This window comes from Lissotriton vulgaris, chromosome 8 (genome assembly GCF_964263255.1).
Source record: "Lissotriton vulgaris chromosome 8, aLisVul1.2, whole genome shotgun sequence".
Lineage (NCBI taxonomy): Eukaryota > Metazoa > Chordata > Amphibia > Caudata > Salamandridae > Lissotriton > Lissotriton vulgaris.
Genome location: NC_141696.1, coordinates 1,131,451,078 through 1,131,470,354, shown reverse-complemented (window position 1 = coordinate 1,131,470,354; position 19,277 = coordinate 1,131,451,078). Strand labels below are relative to the sequence as shown.

General features: G+C 50.0%; 1 protein-coding gene across 1 annotated transcript in view; it reads left to right on the top strand.

The window, feature by feature from the left end:
• Positions 1–19,277, top strand: part of RB1 (RB transcriptional corepressor 1) — a 1,321,361-nt gene that overhangs the window by 1,098,169 nt on the left and 203,915 nt on the right. Inside the window, exon 19 of the mRNA XM_086934987.1 lies at positions 7,970–8,118. Coding sequence (XP_086791113.1) covers positions 7,970–8,118 — 149 coding nt within the window. The remainder of the gene's footprint in view (positions 1–7,969; positions 8,119–19,277) is intronic.

Here is a 19,277-nt window from a genome sequence, read left to right as displayed (position 1 = left end):
GTTCCAATTTTAACAGCAGCAAGGAACTGGCTAAACTTTGGAAACTCAAAACCTGCAAAAGCAGATAGGATGGCTCGGCAAGATCAGTGCTTGCTTTTGACATCTGGTCTGACTTGCAAGTGACGAGGTTGAATACTGGCTAGGACAGCTCTGCCTTTAATCCTTCCAAGATTCAACCAATCGATCAATCAGGGGATTTGTAAAGCGCGCTACTTACCCGTGAGGGTCTCAAGGCGCTGAGGGGGAGGGAAGGGGGGCGACGCTACTGTTCGAAGAGCCAGGTCTTGAGGAGTTTTCTGAAGGCGAGTAGGTCTTCGGTCTGACATAGGTGGGTAGGAAGGGTGTTCCAGGTCTTGGCGGCAAGGTAGGAGAAGTATCTGCCGCCGGAGGTAGTTCGTTGGATGCGGGGGACGGTGGCGACGGCGAGGCTGGCGGAGCGGAGCTGGCGGGTGGGGGTGTGGAAGTTGAGTCTGCTATTCAGGTAGGCTGGTCAGGTGTTGTGAGGGCTTTGTGTGCGTGGGTGAGGAGTTTGAAGATGATCCTCTTGTCGACGGGGAGCCAGTGTAGGTTCCTCAGGTGGGGGGGTGATGTGGCAGCGTTGACGATCAGTCGGACGGAGGCATTTTGGATGCACTGGAGTCGTCGTAGGTGTTTGGCTGGGATTCCGGCGTAGAGTGTGTTGCCGTAGTCCAGCCTGCTGCTGACGAGGGCCTGTGTCACCGTTCTTCTTGTTTCGGCCGGGATCCATTTGTATATCCTGCGAAGGGTGCGGAGGGTGTTGTAGCAGGAGGAGGAGACGGCGTTGACCTGTTTGGACATGGAGAGCGTGGAGTTAATGATGAATCCCAGGTTGCGTGCGTGGTCGGTGGGTGTCGGTGCTGTCCCCAGAGTGGTAGGCCACCAGGGGTCGTCCCGGGCTGAGGGGTTGGGCCCGAGGATGAGGACCTCCGTCTTGTCCGAGTTCAGTTTCATACGGCTGCTCCTCATCCAGTCGGCGATGGCCATCATTCCGTCGTGGATGTTGGTTTTGGCGGTGCGTGGGTCCTTGGTGAGGGAGAGGATGAGCTGAGTATCGTTGGCGTATAAGATGATGTTGAGGTTGTGGTGGCAGTCCACTTGTGCGAGGGGGTCCATGTAGATGTTGAACAGCGTCGGGCTGATGGAGGAGCCCTGAGGGACGCCGCAGATGATGTCGGTGGCTTTGGATCGGAAAGGCGGGAGGCGGACGCTCTGGGATCTGCCGGAGAGGAAGGACGTGGTCCAGTCGAGGGCCTTCTCTTGCATACCGGCTTCATGGAGGCGAGTCTTTAGTGTGCGATGGCAGACCGTGTCGAAGGCGGCAGATCGGTCCAGGAGGATGAGGGCTGATGTTTCGCCGTTGTCTAATTGGCGCCTGATGTAGTCTGTGGCGGCGATGAGGGGTGTCTCGATGCTGTGGTTTCGTCTGAATCCGGATTGGGATGGGTCCAGGTTGTTGTTGTCTTCTAGGTGGCGGGTCAGCTGCATGTTGACGATTTTCTCGATGACCTTCGCCGGGAACGGGAGCAGGGAGATGGGCTGGAAGTTTTTTAGGTCTTTGGGGACCGCCTTGGGCTTCTTGAGGAGGGCGGTGATTTTGGCGTGCTTCCAGCTTTCCGGGAATGTTGCGGTTTCGAAGGAGATGTTGATGACCTTCCGTAGTTGGGGTGCGATGGCTGCGCCTGCCTTGTTGAATATGTGGTGTGGGCATGGGTCCGTCGGAGATCCTGAGTGGATGGAGTTCATGACCTTGCGTGTCTCGTCATCGCAGACGTTGGACCAGGAGGTCAGGAGGTTGGTGCTGATGGTGTTCGCAGGAGGGGTGGGGTCTGATGCGGTCGGGTTGGTCGTGGTGTTGAAGCTGTCGTGGTTGTCAGTGATCTTGCGGTGGAAGAAGTTGGCGAGGGAGTCGCACAATTCCTGTGAGGGCGGGATGTCGTTGGCGCTGGGGTTGGAGAGTTATTTTACGATGCGGAAGAGCTCTTTGCTGTTGTGTGCGTTGTTGTCCAGTCGGTCTTTGAAGGAGGACCTCTTCGCTTATCTGAGGAGGTGGTGGTGTCTGCAGGTGGCGTCCTTGTGGGCTGCGTGGTTATCCGGTGTGCAGGAGTGGAGCCATCTCTTCTCCAGTTTCCGGCATGCGTGCTTGGAGGCCAGGAGCTCGTCGGTGAACCAGGAGGCTCTCTTGCTGGCGTGGTTGTTCGGGGGTTTCTTCAGTGGGGCGAGGGTGTTGGCACAGTCTTTGATCCACTGTCTGAGGTTGCGGGCTGCGGCGTCCGGGTTGGTGGGCTCGGTGGGTTGGTTCAGGGAGAGGGTGGTGGTCATCTGATCTTCAGTGATTTTGCTCCAGCAGCGGCGAGGCCGATGTTGGGTGCGGTGGTGCGTGGCAGGTTTTCTGAAGGTGAAGTGAATGCAGCGGTGGTCTGTCCAGTGGGGTTCGGTGGTGTGGTTGAAGGAGACATGGGTGCTTGTGGTGAAGACGGCGTCCAGCGTGTGGCTGGCGGCGTGGGTGGGTGTGGTGACGAGTTGTCTGAGGCCTAGTGTGAGAAGCGGGCCTGATATATGATGCTCACTAGTTCTAGTGATCACCTTGTATCAGTCCAAACAACCCTTATGGTGGTTGGTTGTAAGTCAACCTTATAGACCAGCTATCCTAATGGTAGCATGGACAAAGCAGTCTTAGGCTAAACTCTTTTGGCATGTGAAGCCAGCTGTTTTACCATATATAACCCCTTGAATAACAAATGAAAGGACACCACACAGGTTGTTATGAAAATAAACAAGAAATGTATTACTAACCAAACACTTCTGAACTCTTTATGAGATCAGAGGTCTAAGCACATGACAAGACTCTTAAGAAAAATACGTTAAGTTGCACAAATTACAATGGTGCCCTAGGGGCACGACAAACCATATACTAAGTAAATGGTATAAGGAAATCGATAGAGGAAATGAAGATGTCCAGAGGCTGTAGGATTGCTGGGACTACACTACCCTAACCTTAGGTAAGGGGCAGGAGGCCCACGGGACGTGTGTAATGTGTGAACTCACACACAAGATGCGGAACAAAGTCAATGGACACTACAAATTACGAAAAGGTAAGTAAAAGACAGTTCCGACTAGTTAGGACTAAAACAACAGGATACTTGGACACTAGGAGAGTCAATCTACCCTTGAGCACCGAAATGCTCTTGTTACCTCACCCACGGGCTGCGGGTGCATAGGTGTGAAAGTGTGTTGGGTTTCCGCGTCGAAGTCTATGGAGCCTTGAAGAAAGATGCTGCAGGCGACCAGGAGGAAGCTGTCCGGAGCGATCCAAGGGTGGATCGAGGAAGATGAAGACAATGTTCAAAGTCACTAGCCAGTGACCGGAGTGGAACCAGGAAGGAACCAGATGCTGTTGTCGCGATCAGGTGAAGAGTGGACGCTTGACTCTGCAGCCACGTGGACCAGGAGGTGTCTTCGACCAGGATGGAGGCACGAGCTGTCCCACACAGGCTCTCGCTGTCGGCGGTGTTGGTTCCGGATTCGGCGTCAACAGGCCTTTGCAAAGGCAACCCACGCGGTGAGTGGAAAAGGCGTCTGGTGCGGACCAGGAGGGTCCGGGGTGCTTCTCCTTTGCAGGGAAACCAGGGCCAGTCTGGAGCAACCAGACCAGCGTGGTTGATTTCGTGGATCGTCGTCTAGGAGGTCACTAGCCAGCCGGCAAGTGACCAGACAACGCGTCGAGCAGCAATCAAGCAAAAGGGCCCCACGCAGATCTCGTGGATGCTGGAGGGCTGATCTTCTGTGCAGGAGCTGCTCGGGGCTGGGGCTTCTCAATCCCCAAAGCACTTTCTCGAGGATGCCTCTGAAGTCGTGCTGGAAGCGAAGTGCAGTTTCTTCAAGATGGCCGGTCCCACGTGTCTCGTCGCACCCGCGGATTTCAGCTGTGCTGCAGAGGTAGGTAGAGGTCGGAGAGGTCTGGAAGTCCGGATCTCGTCGGGCTCTGAAGTCTGGTTCCAGGCAGGAAGGACGACAAAGTGAACCGCTAGGACGCTTGATGGTGCCTGCTTGTGCAGGGTGGTCACTCCTTGGCCACAAGGGAGATTTTCTTTAGTCTTCTGTGGAGCAAGAACGTCTAAGTCCAGAGTTTCTTCTTTGTAGAGTTTCAAATCCGGATTATCTAATTTGGAATGGGACCAGCTCCTACCTTTATTCTCCTAAAGGGGGCTGTACTGTGACTAGGTCCCTCCTATGGGTGGGACCAGGAAGGAGGGTGGTTACACCCCCTATCCTTTGTCCGGTTTTGCGCCAGAGCTGGGGCTGGAGTGCCCCAGCAACTGGTTTGAACCAGGGTATGCACAGGGACACCTTGTGTGCCCCAGGCATGTCTCATTCCTTTCAGCCTGTCCTACCTCAATAGACAAAATCCTGTCTGGGTTGGTGCTAGCACCTCCCAAGGCAGGAAACCCTTTGTCCAGGCCTCCCTCGCTGGAAGGACTCCCAGCAGCAGGAGGTCAGACTTGTGTCTGTGGTGGCAGCATCCATTTTGTGATGCTGAGTCTCGAGTTAACTTTAACCGGGGTTCACAGTTACCTACATGTCGTGTCCCTCTAAAAGGGTGGAATGCTACCCCCGTCGCCAGAACTGGCGAGGTGGTAATATTCCAATTCGTATGACACCTTACTCGACATGTTTTGATAATGCTATGCCAAAGTTAGCAATAACCGCGAGGATTATAATGCACTTAAGAGTATGTGGTATAGCTTTATCATGGAAACAGCTAAAGGACTTGGTTCCGAAAGCTGCAGACAGGCTCCGCTCATGCTAGAGCACCATCTCACATAATTCCAAGCACTCTGCCTCCAGGATTGTTAAGGCCTGCCATAGGAGTGACTTATAGGAGGATATGTGTCCATTTTAGGGTTAGATATAGGTATACTACATCTAAAGCAAAGGGTGATTACACCACCTTGCCCCAGCTGTGTTAGCAGCCAGTTGTGTCAGTTTTGGATGGCCAGCCAGGGGTGGCATAATACATGCTGCAGCCCCTGGTAGGCCTTGGGTGCACTTATGCCCTGGGTACCTATGGTACACTGTACAAGGACTTACAAGAGTGACCCAATACCAATTAGATATGTACTTAAGGTACATGGAGTCCATTTTAACAGAGAGAGCAGGAAGACTGGGGTCCTGAATAGCAACTATGTCGAAAACCAGCAAAACACTAGGAAAAAAGTTGGGGGCAACCATAGTCCGATATCCACCTTCCTACACCTAGGTTGGCGAGTTTGTCGATCAGTGTGGCGGAGTTGGCGTCTTTGTTGTTCTCGAGGTGGAAGTTCAGATCCCCGAGGAGGATGTAGTCCGTGGAGGCGAGAGCGTGGGTGCTGGCGAGGTCGGCGATGGAGTCGCTGAACTGGGCCCGGGGTCCGGGGGGGTCTGTAGACGTAGCTAAATCAATTGGGCCCTGATGTCTTCAGTCAGATTGCAAATAGGCATGTAATGAAAAATCAGTTCTTCACAGAACCTGAGGCAGATACATTAATTTAAAACATACATAATAGATAATTAGTTATAGATTCCTTTCCCCCAGGCGTCAGACTGAATCTGGAGAATTTTTTCATCAGCAGTACCCCCGCGTCGATAGGTGGCATCGGTCGACTCCGCGTTGGTTGTCGTCGCCGTGATGACGTCACAGTATCTACTTAGACGCCGCCCTCGCGCGTTGATGTCAGTTCTTTTTTTTTTCGGGCCAGCCAGCGCAGATCCGGAGAGAGCGGTACCTCCAGTCACTTTTTGGCTGACTTTTTTGCAACTTTTGTCGACACCGTTTTTTTCGACTCCTGGGGCACGCAGGGATGTCCAGTTGTCCTTAGCCTGGCTTCAAGGCTTACGACACCTGTCGCAAGCTGGTGTCGGTTATGGACCCGCACCGTGTGTGCCTGTGGTGCCTGGTGCGCGACCATGATCCCAAGTCGTGCTTCGACTGCCAGACCATGAATCCGAAGTCTTTGCGGGAGCGGTCCCAAAAGCTGCTCGAGGCCCGGCAGTTGACCCCGTGCCGTTCGAGGTCCCGGTCGTGTGGGGGGGGGGGGGGGGGGGGGGGGGACCACCACTCGTCATCGAAGTCTATGCACTCCTCAGGTAAGTTAAAGCACATGAACAAGTCGAAGAAGCATCATCGCTCTTCGACTTATCCCCGTCTGTCGGCCGACGCGACGAGGTATGCGGACGGGGCACATCCAGCGGCTCAGCGGAGCTCTGAGTCGGAGCGACCCCTGCCCAGCTTCAGAGTTTCTACAAAGCGATGCATGCCATCTTGGGGCAGCCCGACTCTGCCGGCGCGCCTCCGGGCATCGCGGATTCAGCTGGGGGCCCTGGGCCTTTGGCGGCGCCGGCACAACAGGATCCCCTTGGATCCAAGCCTGGATCCGGATCGGCGCCGGTCGACCATATAACACCTCCCCTGGCGCCGATTCCACCAGCACCACGTCTGCACCCAACGCCGGTTGTGTCCCCAGCTGGCGTCGACCCCTCTTCCACCCTGACTTCGACACTGAGCCAGACCAATGCTGGATCGGTGCTGAGTGGTACTTTTGTACCTCGGTTCTACCCTGGTGTTTCCTACAGACCAGAATGGCAACCAGAGGAGGGTGAGGAGGACTGGGAGGGGTCTGTATACCCTTTAGCTGACCAGTTGGATGAACCGGACTGGAGAGAGGAGTTGTGGGAAGCCAGTGATCTTGATACCTCACCAGACCTGGGTCGTCAAACCCACTCTGTGTGGGATACAGTAGCGCAGTTGCTCCCACAGTGTCCGAGGGAGGCCCGGGCTTTGCTGTCCCGTGCAGTCGCCGAGGGGAGAGATGCAGTCAAGATTACCATAAGATGTGGACTGGACACCACCGACTCGCTAGGCAGGACGCTGTCAACGCTACGCCTGGCTGTGGTCGACAGGTTTTTCCGGGGATGTCCAGGCTACCTTGCATAGAAGCATAGAGGACCCCCCTGGCCGCTACCTTCAGCGGTCGCGTGTGAGGAACTCAAGGAAATCGACCACGCATATCCCCCAGCCCCCGACCCCCTTGAGTGGAACTTACCGTAGAGTGTCGCTGAAGCATCAGTGCACATGTAGAAGGTGCGCTCAGAGACTCCGGTCCCTCAGATCATGCTGGTGTGAGTAAGACTGATTTAAGTAAGGGCCAGATGGCCCTGGTGGATCTGATTTATGGGCCATATCTGTGGGATCTGATTTATGCGAAAGATGGCCTGGTGGGGGATCTTGTCTGCCTTATAACGCTTTGGCTCTGGAACACTTTTAACATTTAATTAAAAGTCGAAGTGGGAGGTGGATTAGTTGGGCCATTGCTTGTTTAATCTTAATTTCTCCAAGATCGCTGCTTTGTTGCCTACTGAGTCGGCAGTGGCACTCGGGGAACCGTGTATAAAACACCAAAGACCTGACTGACCTCATTGGACTGTATATTATTTGTTAATGTCATATTTTACTTTGTGTTCCTTTATAAATACTCCTTTTTTAAAAACTTCTACTTTATAAAAGAGGTTGCATCATTTTAGAACATGTTTTTGCTCTTTTTTTTTTTTTCCTTCCTAGTTATCACTCCAACACGAATTGGTCGAAAAAAAGAGGTTACGTCACTTATTAGGTGCATTGCATGCATCACAGGTTTTATTTTTATTAGCCATGCATGTACAGTATTGGCCATGTTGTGCATCATAGCTAAAGATCATTGGCAAAGCCAATTAGTCTCAAAGGCGAGGTCTGTTGATTGTGCCAGTGCTTGTTTAATCCTAATTTCTCCCACATCGCTGGTACGATTGCAGCAGTCAATTGTTTAATTTCTGTGGATGGGGATCTAAAAAAGATATCACATGTAGGAACTCAAGGTTACATTTTCATTAATACTTTGAGTTTTATTTTTATTCTCGTGTTTGTTTTTCTTTCTAGCTACCTCTCGCCCCTAAGGTCACCCAGGAGAAACGTACCAACATCACGTACGATTCCCACCCAGCCTGCTCCTGAGATTAACAATGTTCCGGCACCCCAGCCTCAACCGGCACAAAGGTCTACTTCTTTGTCTCTATTTTACAAGAAAGGTACGTAAAATGTGAACCCAACTCCTATTAATTTGGATAGCTGCAGAATGAGCATACAGCTTCTTTACAATAGAATAATGAATACAGTAAAAGGGGCATGCTTTTTAGGTCTTGCGACCTGCGTTGCACTGAGCAGCAGTGTTCACGCAAATCGCGAGACTTTTAGTAGGTAAAAACAGGGAAATCAAGCTGACCTAGGAATCGTACACGCTCGTGCGTGTGCGTTTCCTTGTCAGCTCCCCCATTGGCCTTTGTGTGCGTCTTATTGTAAAAGACTGCACGCAATTGGCCCGAAGCACACGCATAGCTCCTCCCATGGCCTATTGGTGTCTATTACGCGCACCAAGTGCGTAATAGACACCAATAGGCCGTGGGAGGAACTATGACTGTGCCCACACAGGCGTGACGTGCGCACCACTTGTTTCATCTTGTGTGCAAACATCTTATCTTTTGCCTTTGAAAGTATCATATAAAATAATTATTTTCACGATGTTTACATAGTCAGTTTCAAGACCCTCAAAGTTAATTAGCTGCTTGATAGCCGTTCAATTTAGCTCTTTTTAAAAAGAGCGCATGAAAACTTGTATGCTTACTTTCTGATTCTGTTACTAAGACAGTTCCGTACGATTGTGGAATGGCTTGCTTTTTGAAGGTACTAACGCCCTGTGCCACTGGAGCATGCATGTGGGCTGGGTGTAGCAGTAAGTGCAAAGGCATTTTTTTCTTGTCATTGATATCGGGGATACTTGAATATGGCGAGGCTGGGTGTGGTATTTCCCTACACTGCTCTTGCTGACTGCAGTGATATCTTAGCACTTTTAAGCAGCAAGGCAATGCTGCAGTCAAAGTAATACGAAATGACGTCAACTTTGGGGAATGGCTTGAAATTTAATTTTAACTCGTCGTTTCGGTGCCTTGTGATTATTTTTTTTCTGTTTTCATTAGGCTGTTTCTGAATTAGCGCATGTTAAATTGTAGGCATCTTAATTTCGGGGTGCCCTCAAATTTGAAAAACAACTTCAAAGGGGTTCAAAGTTATGTTTGTATCAGAGGCTCGAAATAAATGGGAAATATATCATGTAATAAATATATAAAGTGTAATAAAATTGAATGTATTTATAATGCTATTTTAGCATAGTAACATATTTTTTATTATTGAATCATCCTATATGAAAGCTGATCTTGTGCTCTTATGTCTTTAGTGGTATAGCAGTAATGAATGGCACTTGTCAGAACTTCATCTCTTTTCATTGATCTGCACTGGTTCTGTAAGCTCACCAGATCATTGTCTAGTTCTGTACTCATTAACAGGGAGTAGTGGTCCTTTTAGTTCTCGCCAGGGACAGCGCATGCACTGTCAGATCTCTTAAGGTTTTACAATAAAAACAGAAAAAGGATTGAAGCCCACCCATTGGTTGGCTATGTCATCACTTTCATTTGTATGGTTTTCATTTGTTTGCAACAGCAGCTGGTTTCATTTTGTAGGTCACCTCAGGCAACTTTTGGAGGAAATTGGTTTTACCCATTTAGATTCGACAGACAGACAGCAATTTAGAGTCCGAGATTCTTTCTGTGTGCATCAGTGTTGGTTTGTATTTGTATTGGCTTGAAGGTATGGCGACCTTTGTGAGGACTGGATGTATGTATATGTGTTGATACCTTCATGCATGAACTTGTTTGTTATCTATGTGTTTGTGTGTATGCATACTCTGTCTCCGATTCCATGCACAGGCTGAATATAAGATAATTTTCTTGTTTTGTCATTGCTGTTCGGGTCCTGTGTAGGTAAATTTGATGTCTGTGCCTTGGCTTGCACTCACAAATAATAAGTATTCTGCAAAATCACGCAAGCCTGGAGCCACGCTCTGCCCACGTGTGTAATTCTAAGGGAGTATGACCAACGAAGAACAGCACGCATGCTGATAATGACAATGTTTGGCAGTTGCATTTACTGCCTTCATTCTGTTTCATTGTAAAAAATAATGGGGCGACATGGTGTCCCTCAGAACCTGGGTCTAAGTATTAAGTCAAGCAAATGGTTCTGTCGGGAATCACAATTTCTTTTAAATGTTCACGACACGGATAATTTACATGTAACACATATTTCAATGATTCTAAGAAAAAAGGATATAACACACACCAATTTCAGATTTCAAATGGTAACTTTAAGGAATATTAGATATTCAAGGCTGTCGCAATACATAAATCCAATTGAAACAAGCATCTGCAACGCAATAGGGCTCGCAATTGAAAGATTTTCAGCTATTGGCATTGTAAATGACAATGCCTTTTTATATGTTTATAAACCTGCTATAATAAAAGGCATTGTCAGTTACAATACCAATAGGTCATTGTTTCTAAAATGTGAGACCTATTGCATTGCACATGCTTGTTAACTAAGGGCAACGCATGGGCACTGATGTCCGAAGAGGCATTGACTTGGTAAAAAAAAGCCAAGCTACAGACTAGAAATGATTTATGAATGTGTGTCTGTATAAGACCGAAATATTTTATTGGTCCGCCTTCAGGATCCTGTGACTTTTTTGTGTAAATAGTTTTAATATTTTCAAAAATGCAAGTGCACACAATGTATTAACTGGCATGTACTGTGGCACTGTACACCATTGCTTCAATAGAACTTTTGGTATTCAGCTGTTAACGTTTAATAGGAAAAATTAGTCTAGACGTAAACAGGAGTGGGATGGGAAAGAGTGGGAAGGAACAGGAAGGGAAGGGTATCCGAGAAGGTATTTGAAAGGATCTGGGGGTGGAGCCTGTCCTCGAGTGAATGGTCCCAAGGTGAGCATTATGGGTTGTCGTAGAGTGGCGTTGAAACACGGCTGTTCTGCCAAGAGTTTACAGTAAGTTAGTGGAGCAGCGTGTCCTGGGAAGTTTAGGTGATGCTTGAGTGATCTTGGTTGTGGGGGATTCCAAGTTTCGGGGGGGGCACAGAGTAGGTGGTATGTGAAACTATTTTGCCTCAAGACCTCTAGACAGTTCAGTCAAAGAGGTGTAGTAGGAGAATTCCATTTTGGACATGTAACCTATTAGAAATTGCGGGACGCCTCTAAATCTATGCTTCTTACTTGTTAAGTGGTGTGTGATCTGCTCCAGAAACTGCCACATCATATGGAAACATTAAATTGAGTGTGGTGCAGTTTTCTGCTTCCAATTGACCGCTATGAGTTGTTTGGCTGCCCCCATCACGTGGCATAGAAGAATCTAATTGGAGCCTGTCATGTTTTGAGGATAAAAGGTTGCGTACCCACAATTTGTTGAGTTGGTTATCAGGTTGCGAATAACCTAGCACGTCCTTGATGTGGCCCAGGATTTCTTTCCAAAAGGTTTGCTTTACTGCAGTGGACCACCATATGTGTAGAAATGTCTACACAAAAGCGCAACATCGTGTTATTTTTTTAACCAATATATATATATATATATAAAAAATGCGCTGTAAAATGTATTGTTTGGGCTCTTTTTTTGTTTTGTTTTTCTTGAGATGGAGCGCTCTTACTGCACGACTCCTCTTTAGTGCATCGGGTTTGCTTGCTTTACAGGGGTTTGAACATTTTGTATGGGTTGACTTTGGGTCATCGCCAGTCCTCCCAATTTGATGACAATGACACTGTGCACCATAGGCATTCACTAGTAGGCATATTAAGGCAGGGCCTGTAATCGTGGCTCAACTTGGGGGAGGTGATAGTGGGGCACAGCAAATGTTAGAAGAAGAAACTGGATTGCACTACTGTGCATAACTGGACTGTCCAAAAAAGCATATAAGTTCCATTTACATGGTTCGAGAACCTCTCACATCCACTCTTCCTTTGTGACATGTTTTGGGTCAGGTAGAATTAACCTTCCTGTTTGCGAGTGACTGTTGACTTTGCTTGTCAACCTCCGCATCTGAATTAGTCTGTTAGTGTATATTGCAGAGCAGTTCTGTGTCAGGTGCAAACTCCTCAGTCTTGTACTAAATTGGCAGGCTGAAGCTTAAAGCCACCAATTTTGATTGTGTTTGGCTTTGACAATGACTGACAGTTGATCCAGGGATACAGAGCTGTGCCTTCCTCCTTTCCTTCAAAGTACACCTAACCCCCTCAGTTGAACCCTGTGTTGTGAGTTATAGAGCACACACCCCAATGTGTACACTTCTAGTTTTGCCTGTTTAGGTCTTGCTCACTAGAAAGCACATGCACAGCCTGTTGCAAGACATTTTGTTAGCTTATAGTCTGCTTATAGCATGCCTATTGATTACCATTGGTTGGCTTTATTGTTACTCATTTGCTTGCTTCTTATTCACTACATTACGTGGGCTTTTCTTCCTCATCGTGCGTTTGTTCTTCCCTTGGAGCCTGGACACATTACTTGTCCTTCAACTGCTGAAGCACTACTTTTTTTTTCTTTTCGTGTAAACTCCACAAGAGTGCATGTGTTTTTCCAGCTGTTTCCCTTGTGTACTTCTCTGCCCACTCTCTACGCTCAGTTTTCCTTCTGAACTTCTTCCCCACTCATCAACATTGCTCTCTAGCCCACATGCCCACTTCACATTGCTCTTTGGCCCATTTGCTCCCCCCAACCTCTTCCTCCCACCAGTGTCCTCCATGTTGCTTTCCTCAACCCGCGTCCTCTGTATTGCTTCTGCTTCCGCCTGTGCTCCAACTGGGGTATTTCCAAAAAACCCTGCACCCACATACATCCTCCCATGTCACTTTTACCCGCTTAAAAATATGTTTTGCTCCTTTTTTACTTCTTAGTTATCAGTCCAACACAAATTGGTCACAAAAAAAGAGGTTGTGTTATTTCGTAGTCACATTGCAGGTGTCAAGTGTTTTAAGAAATAGTTTTTTAGCCATGCTGTACAATATTGGCGATGTTCTGTATCATGGCTAAAGACTATTGGCAGAGCCAATTCGTCCTAAAAACGAGATCTTTTGGTTGTGCCAATGCTTGTTAAATCCTAATTCCTCCTAGATCCCTGGTAATGTGATGTGACCATGCCAATGCCCAGTCTCCATAAAACTGACCCAGCAGCTGCGTGCTGCCGTGTATACTGCCATTAAATTCAGACCTGGCTTGATGTTTCATCCAACAGTTAAAAAACACATTACAGTTGCCCAATGTACACATTACAGAAATTGGACTTATTTGTTTGTTGTTCACATGCAAAGTCCTTTGTCATGGTGCCAAGTTTGAAAGGTTGCTCATTGTATTGTGCATTTTTACATTGAAAACTATATAGCACACTTCTGAACTTTTTTTTTTTTTTTTTTTTTTTAAACCTTTATTTATAAATACACAATACACAGCGTCTGCCTACAACCCCGCGGGGCCGGCCGCTATGACATACGCAGGATAATTAAAAAATAGATTAGGAGACAGTACGTTGTTAAAGCAATCTCTCGAGTCCACATTATCGGATAGAACATAGCACCATATAAATAGGATAAGAAAGGTTTAATTTTATGTTTTTGTCGAAAGGAACAACAACACACAAACACATGGTATCATAGTGGCAAGGGTTGCTGGAGGTGGGGGGGAAGGTGAACAAGTAAAGAAGGACGTATGGCGAGGGGGGGGGCGAGTACGAGAGGAGAACAAAGCGTGTGGTGGAAATTGGAGAAGGAACGTAAATCATGGGGAAGAGGGGAGAGGAACCTCGTAGTCCAACGGAGGAGAGCAAATCTCTCCACGATACGAATTCCACTGAGCCCAGACCCTGGACCATTTCTTTGGACGCCCCCGCGCCTCATACACAGTTTTTTCCCTGAACATGCACCAGTCCATGTTCTCTTTCCATGCACTGAGCGATGGTAATCTGGGGGAGCCCCAAAGCTGCGCTATATCTCTCTTTGCGACCATGTTGCCCAGGGTAACCCAGAGTGTCTGGGCAGCATTACAATCAGACGGTTCCCACACATTTAACAGACAACGTCGTGCTTCAGGAAGGAGTGGGATCCCGGTGACACGACCCATAACATCATGCACTCTAGACCAAAAAGCTGCAATCATCGGGCATTCCCACAGAACATGAAGGAAGGTACCATCCATCCCACACCCACGCCTACATCGTCCATCCGAAACCAAACCCATTCGCACCAGACGCATCCCAGCCAGATACACACGGTGGAGGATCTTCAACTGGACAAAGCGAAGCCGCGCTGGAATAGCCACCTCCTTAGGGGAGGATACAGCTGACTGCCAGTCCTCGTCGTCGAGTTCGAGTCCGTCAGCCGTCCAGGAAGCGCGAAGCTTCTCAAGTTGGTCAGCCCTGTTGTTGACAAGCTTTTTGTATATCAAGGAGATAGTGCTATCAGGGACGTGGCCGTCTAGGACCCGATCCTCCAAAGGGGAGGACTGCGGTATGTCGGTACCAGATGGAAAGACGGAGGACAAGGCATGCCTCACCTGCATGTACCGGAAGTGCTCCCTATCGTCAGGCCGGTATTCCAGTTTCAATAACTCGAAGGATTTGACCGCGCCCCGTGCCCATAGATCCTCCACCGTACTGATCCCAATCATGTCCCACTTCTCAAATCCTTTCGTCTTCCACAGATTGCCCAATCGATCCGAATCATACAATGGCGTCATACGCGTTAGCCTACCTCCCCAGCCCGTGGCCACAGTGGCATCCCTCCATGCCCGCACCGCACATTTCGTCGGGCCCGTGAGGAGTCGGAAGGGTGCCTTAGAATACAGAGCCCTAAGAAAGTTGCCTCCGGGTAACAATAGTTTATCCAAGGCAAAGGCAGGAGCAGGTTCCTGGGCGTATGTCGCATGGTTGATGGCGCTCAGGTGAGAGGCCCAGTAGTATCGTCTAATATCCGGCAACGCGATACCACCATCATACCACGAGAGGGTGAGCTTGGACAGGGCAATGCGGGCACGGCCATCCCAAATCAATTGTCGCTGCAAACTCTCAACCTCACGGAAGTAGCGTGCAGGGACAGGGTCGAAAAAATTCTGCAGGGCGTAGAGAAATCGGGGGAGCGACATCATTTTGAAGAGTGCCGCTCGGCCCAGTAGGGATAAGGGCAATTCACGCCACCGTCGAACGTCTTGCTTGAGTCTACGGAGCGGAGCATACAAGTTCCGCTCATAGCGGACCGAAGAGGACATGGAGACATAAATCCCTAAATACTTAAAGCCGTCGGTCGCTACCAGTATGGGAAACCTGCGAGGTAGAGGCGGCAGAGTCCCGGCTATGACGTAAACACAGGACTTAGTCCAGTTGATGACTAGTCCCGAGTTCTTTCCGAAGGACGTGAGAACGTCGAAGAGAACGTTAAGCGACTTTTGAGGGGATGTAAGATAAAGAAGGATATCATCCGCGTATAAGGAGACACGATCCTCGAGGTCTGGAGACCACCTGATCCCCTTAATGGAGGGTTCCCACCGAAGCCACGCGGCAAGGGGCTCGAGCGCCAACGCGAATAGAAGCGGGGAAAGCGGACAGCCCTGGCGCGTACCACGGCCTAAAGGGAAGGGATCAGAGCATCTACCATTTACCACGACCTGAGCTAATGGCTGTTCGTAAAGGAGCTTGACCCATGCGATGAAATTAGGGCCAAAGCCAAATTTAGCGAGGGCCGCCCAGAGATAGGGCCATTCGATAGTGTCAAAAGCCATTGTGGCGTCCAAGGAGGCAACCACAGCCGGCTCGGCGAGAATTGGAGCTCTCGCGAGAACACTGTGGAGCCTACGCAGATTAAGGGCAGTGTTCCTGTGTGGGATAAAACCGGATTGATCCGGGTGGATCAGGTCGCAAATCACCTTAAGCAGCCGATTAGCCAGAACCTTAGCAAGGATTTTGGGTTCCGCGTTAAGGAGAGAGATGGGGCGGTATGAGGCGCAGCGGTCACGAGGCTTGCCGTCCTTATAGATGACCACTATGGTAGCAAGGCGCTGCTCGAGGGGGAGGCTGCCAGCCTCAACCGCCTCGAGAAACATGTGGCGCAGGTGGGCGGCCATCTTGTCCGGACAAAGTTTGTAGAGTTCAATGGGCAGTCCATTTGGGCCCATCGCCTTCCCCGAGCGCAAGGATCGGATAGCAAGGGCAATCTCATCAACGGTGAAAGGGGCCTCCAAGACAAGGCCATCCTCATCCGAAACAGTAGGCAGGGCAATGTCTCGCAATAGTAGCCTGGAGTCGGCCTCATCCCGATCACTAACGGGCGTATATACCTTCCGGAAGTGGTCCACAAAGCAATCCACAATTTCACCAGGATCAGAGACACTCTCACCAGACTCGCGAACAATGACAGGCACAACACGACTCGCTCGCTCAGCCTTATCCAGCCACGCCAGGAGCTTGCTAGCCTTGTCGCCCACATCATACAGTCGGCCTAATTGATTTGATCGCATCAGTTTAGCAGCATCCGTGACACAAGCTTTATAGTCAGCTTGTTTTAATTCCAGAGTGTGCAACAATGCAGGCGTGTCATTCCCACCCAACTCACTTTCAAGCGCAGTAATCTCAGTCTCAAGAGCCAGAACAGCCTCCCTCTTTACCCTACGCTCTGCAGCAATGAGTGATAGGGCGGAACCCCTGATAACCGTCTTGAAGGCCTCCCAAAGGACAGTGGGGGAAGTGACCGAGCCCAAATTCTCGTCGAAGTAGCAGTCAATTGCCTTAACCAAATCTGAACGGAGCCGGGGGCTTCGAAAATGCCAGGGAGGAATCGGGGGGACCCTGTTGCCAAGTAGGCCACCCACAGTAATCCTAAGCAGCAAGGGGGAATGGTCCGAAATACCCCGGGGAAGATGTCGTACCTCCCGAACGGTGGACAGAGTGGAGGCTAACATAAAGAAATAATCGATACGGGAGAGGCTGCCATGCGCGCCAGAGTGAAAAGTGTAGTGCTTGAGTGTGGGGTGTAGTGAGCGCCAAATATCCACTAAGCCAAAAGTGTCAGCCATCTCACTGAGCCACATCTGGGACGGAAGCAGGACTCTAGGGGGCAGTCGATCACATTCACCAGACATAACAGAATTGAAGTCCCCGCCCAGGATTAACAGTCCATCCGGAAGACCAAGGAGAGTCCTGCCAAGATCGGCATAGGTGGTAGCCTGCAGTCCTGGGGGAATATAGACAACAACCAGCACAATCTGTTTACCCTCCCACCTCCCAGAAACAGCAGCGTACCGCCCACGGTCGTCAAGGATAATCTCGTCAATAGCAAGAGCAAGGGAAGACTTCACCATGATGCCCACGCCCCGGGACCCAGAAGTGAAACCAACATGTGCAACCAGGCGATAGCCCCGGCGGTCTAGGGCTTTACAAGCATTTCCAATTAAGTGGGTCTCCTGTAAGAACACAACATCAGGGGCATGGCGCCTCAAAAACTGTAGTACAATGCCCCGCTTGATCCTATCACCCAACCCGTTTACGTTCCAAGAAAGAACCCGCAATTCACCTCCCCCATTACGACAACTACATTCCACCCCCCTCCCCCTCCACAACCCCAAGTTCGGAGTGATTGCAGACAGTGAGATACCATGAAAACAGATACATACCAAACTAAACAAAACACAACCAAATCCCCAAGAACCAACCCCCCAACAGAAACCCGTTACAACACCCCCCTCCCTGCACCCCTGCTGACTAAAAAGCCACCCCCAACTGCAGTGTGCCTGTCGCCCCATCTTATCTACACAAAGAACCCCCCGAGGAGGAAGGGAGAAATCACCCGTTCCCGCACCGCCACGGGCAGAACTATAAAGCACACAGTTAGTTCACCCAGTACAATACATAGTCTCAGTCCGGACCTCCGGGGCCCCATATTACTCCTGGGCCGTTGCACCACCTTCCGCACCACCAGGGCCTCCGCTCCCAAAGTCATCCGTCGGCAACGAGTCCAACCAGTCGGCAGCACGCTCCGGTTGATCAAAAAAGTATGCACGGTCTCTAAATTCAATCCGTAGTCGGGCTGGAAACAACATGGCGTACTTCAGTCCCCGTTCTCTCAAGCGACGCTTCACCCCAAGGAACCCTGATCGTTGTCGCTGCACTTGGGGAGTGAAATCAGGATAGATGGAGACAGAGTTGTTGTCATACTTCAACGGGCCGTGTTTACGGGCAGCCTGGAGGATAGCGTCTCTGTCTCGATAGTGAAATAGTCTTGCGATGATAGGCCTCGGCGGGCCTCCTGGTTTCACTTGTCCTCCTGGAAAACGATAGGCGCGCTCTACGGCAAAGAACTTACTGAGTCCAACCGGAGCAAGTTTAGCAACGATAAGTTCCTCGACCAATAAGTCGATCGAGGCAGCACCGTCACATTCCGGCACTCCGACCAAGCGTATGTTGTTCCGCCTGGCCCTGTTGTCATAGTCCTCCATACGCTTGAGCAGCAGATCGTGCGAGGCACGCAGGTTCCCAATCTCAGACTGTGCCTCCGCCATGTCCGTCACCAGACTCGACGCCTTAAGATCTAACGCCTTCACCCGCTCATTTGTTTTGGCTAAATCGGCCCGAATAAGAGTAACATCCACAGCCACCGTGTCTATTTTGGACACGATGGCCTCGTATTGCTGACTCATATCGGCCTTAAGTCCAGAGATGGCAGCCAACAGATCCTGAAGCGATACTTCCGAAGAAGACGGCACATCCGTTTGAGGTCCTTCAGCGCCAACGCTTGTAACACCGGGGGAGCCTCTCGGCAGGGTGTAGCGTTCGATCATATTGGACTGGATCGACCCCCCCCGGGTTGCAGCCTTCCTGCGTTTTTCGGCCTCAGCTTTCGTCGCCATGTCGCATTCGATGTCGGCAGAGTGGCCAGGTGAAGCTGTGAGACGGAGTAAAGATCCAGAAACTCCGACGTGCAATTCAAGAGGGAGTATCGCGGCCTCCTTGCCAGTCCAATGATGGAAAGTGTGGACCGTGAGGCAGCAGGCGAGGGCAGAGTAGGAGGAGACAGAGACAATGAGGCAGGAAACCGAAAGCGAAAGCAGTACACCTCCGGTGGGCCAGATGCCAGGCAGCCGTTGTTGTTGAGTTACGGGTCGGCCACAGTGGGCAGCCGAGTCCCCGGTCGCGCCCGCGGGCAGGCCAGAAAGTTGAAGACGACGGAAAAATGGTCCCCAAGGTCCGATTTCGACCAAAAAAGGATCATCAGCATCAGGAAGGATAGTGCTTCAAAAGCCCGTCGAAATGATCAGGAAAG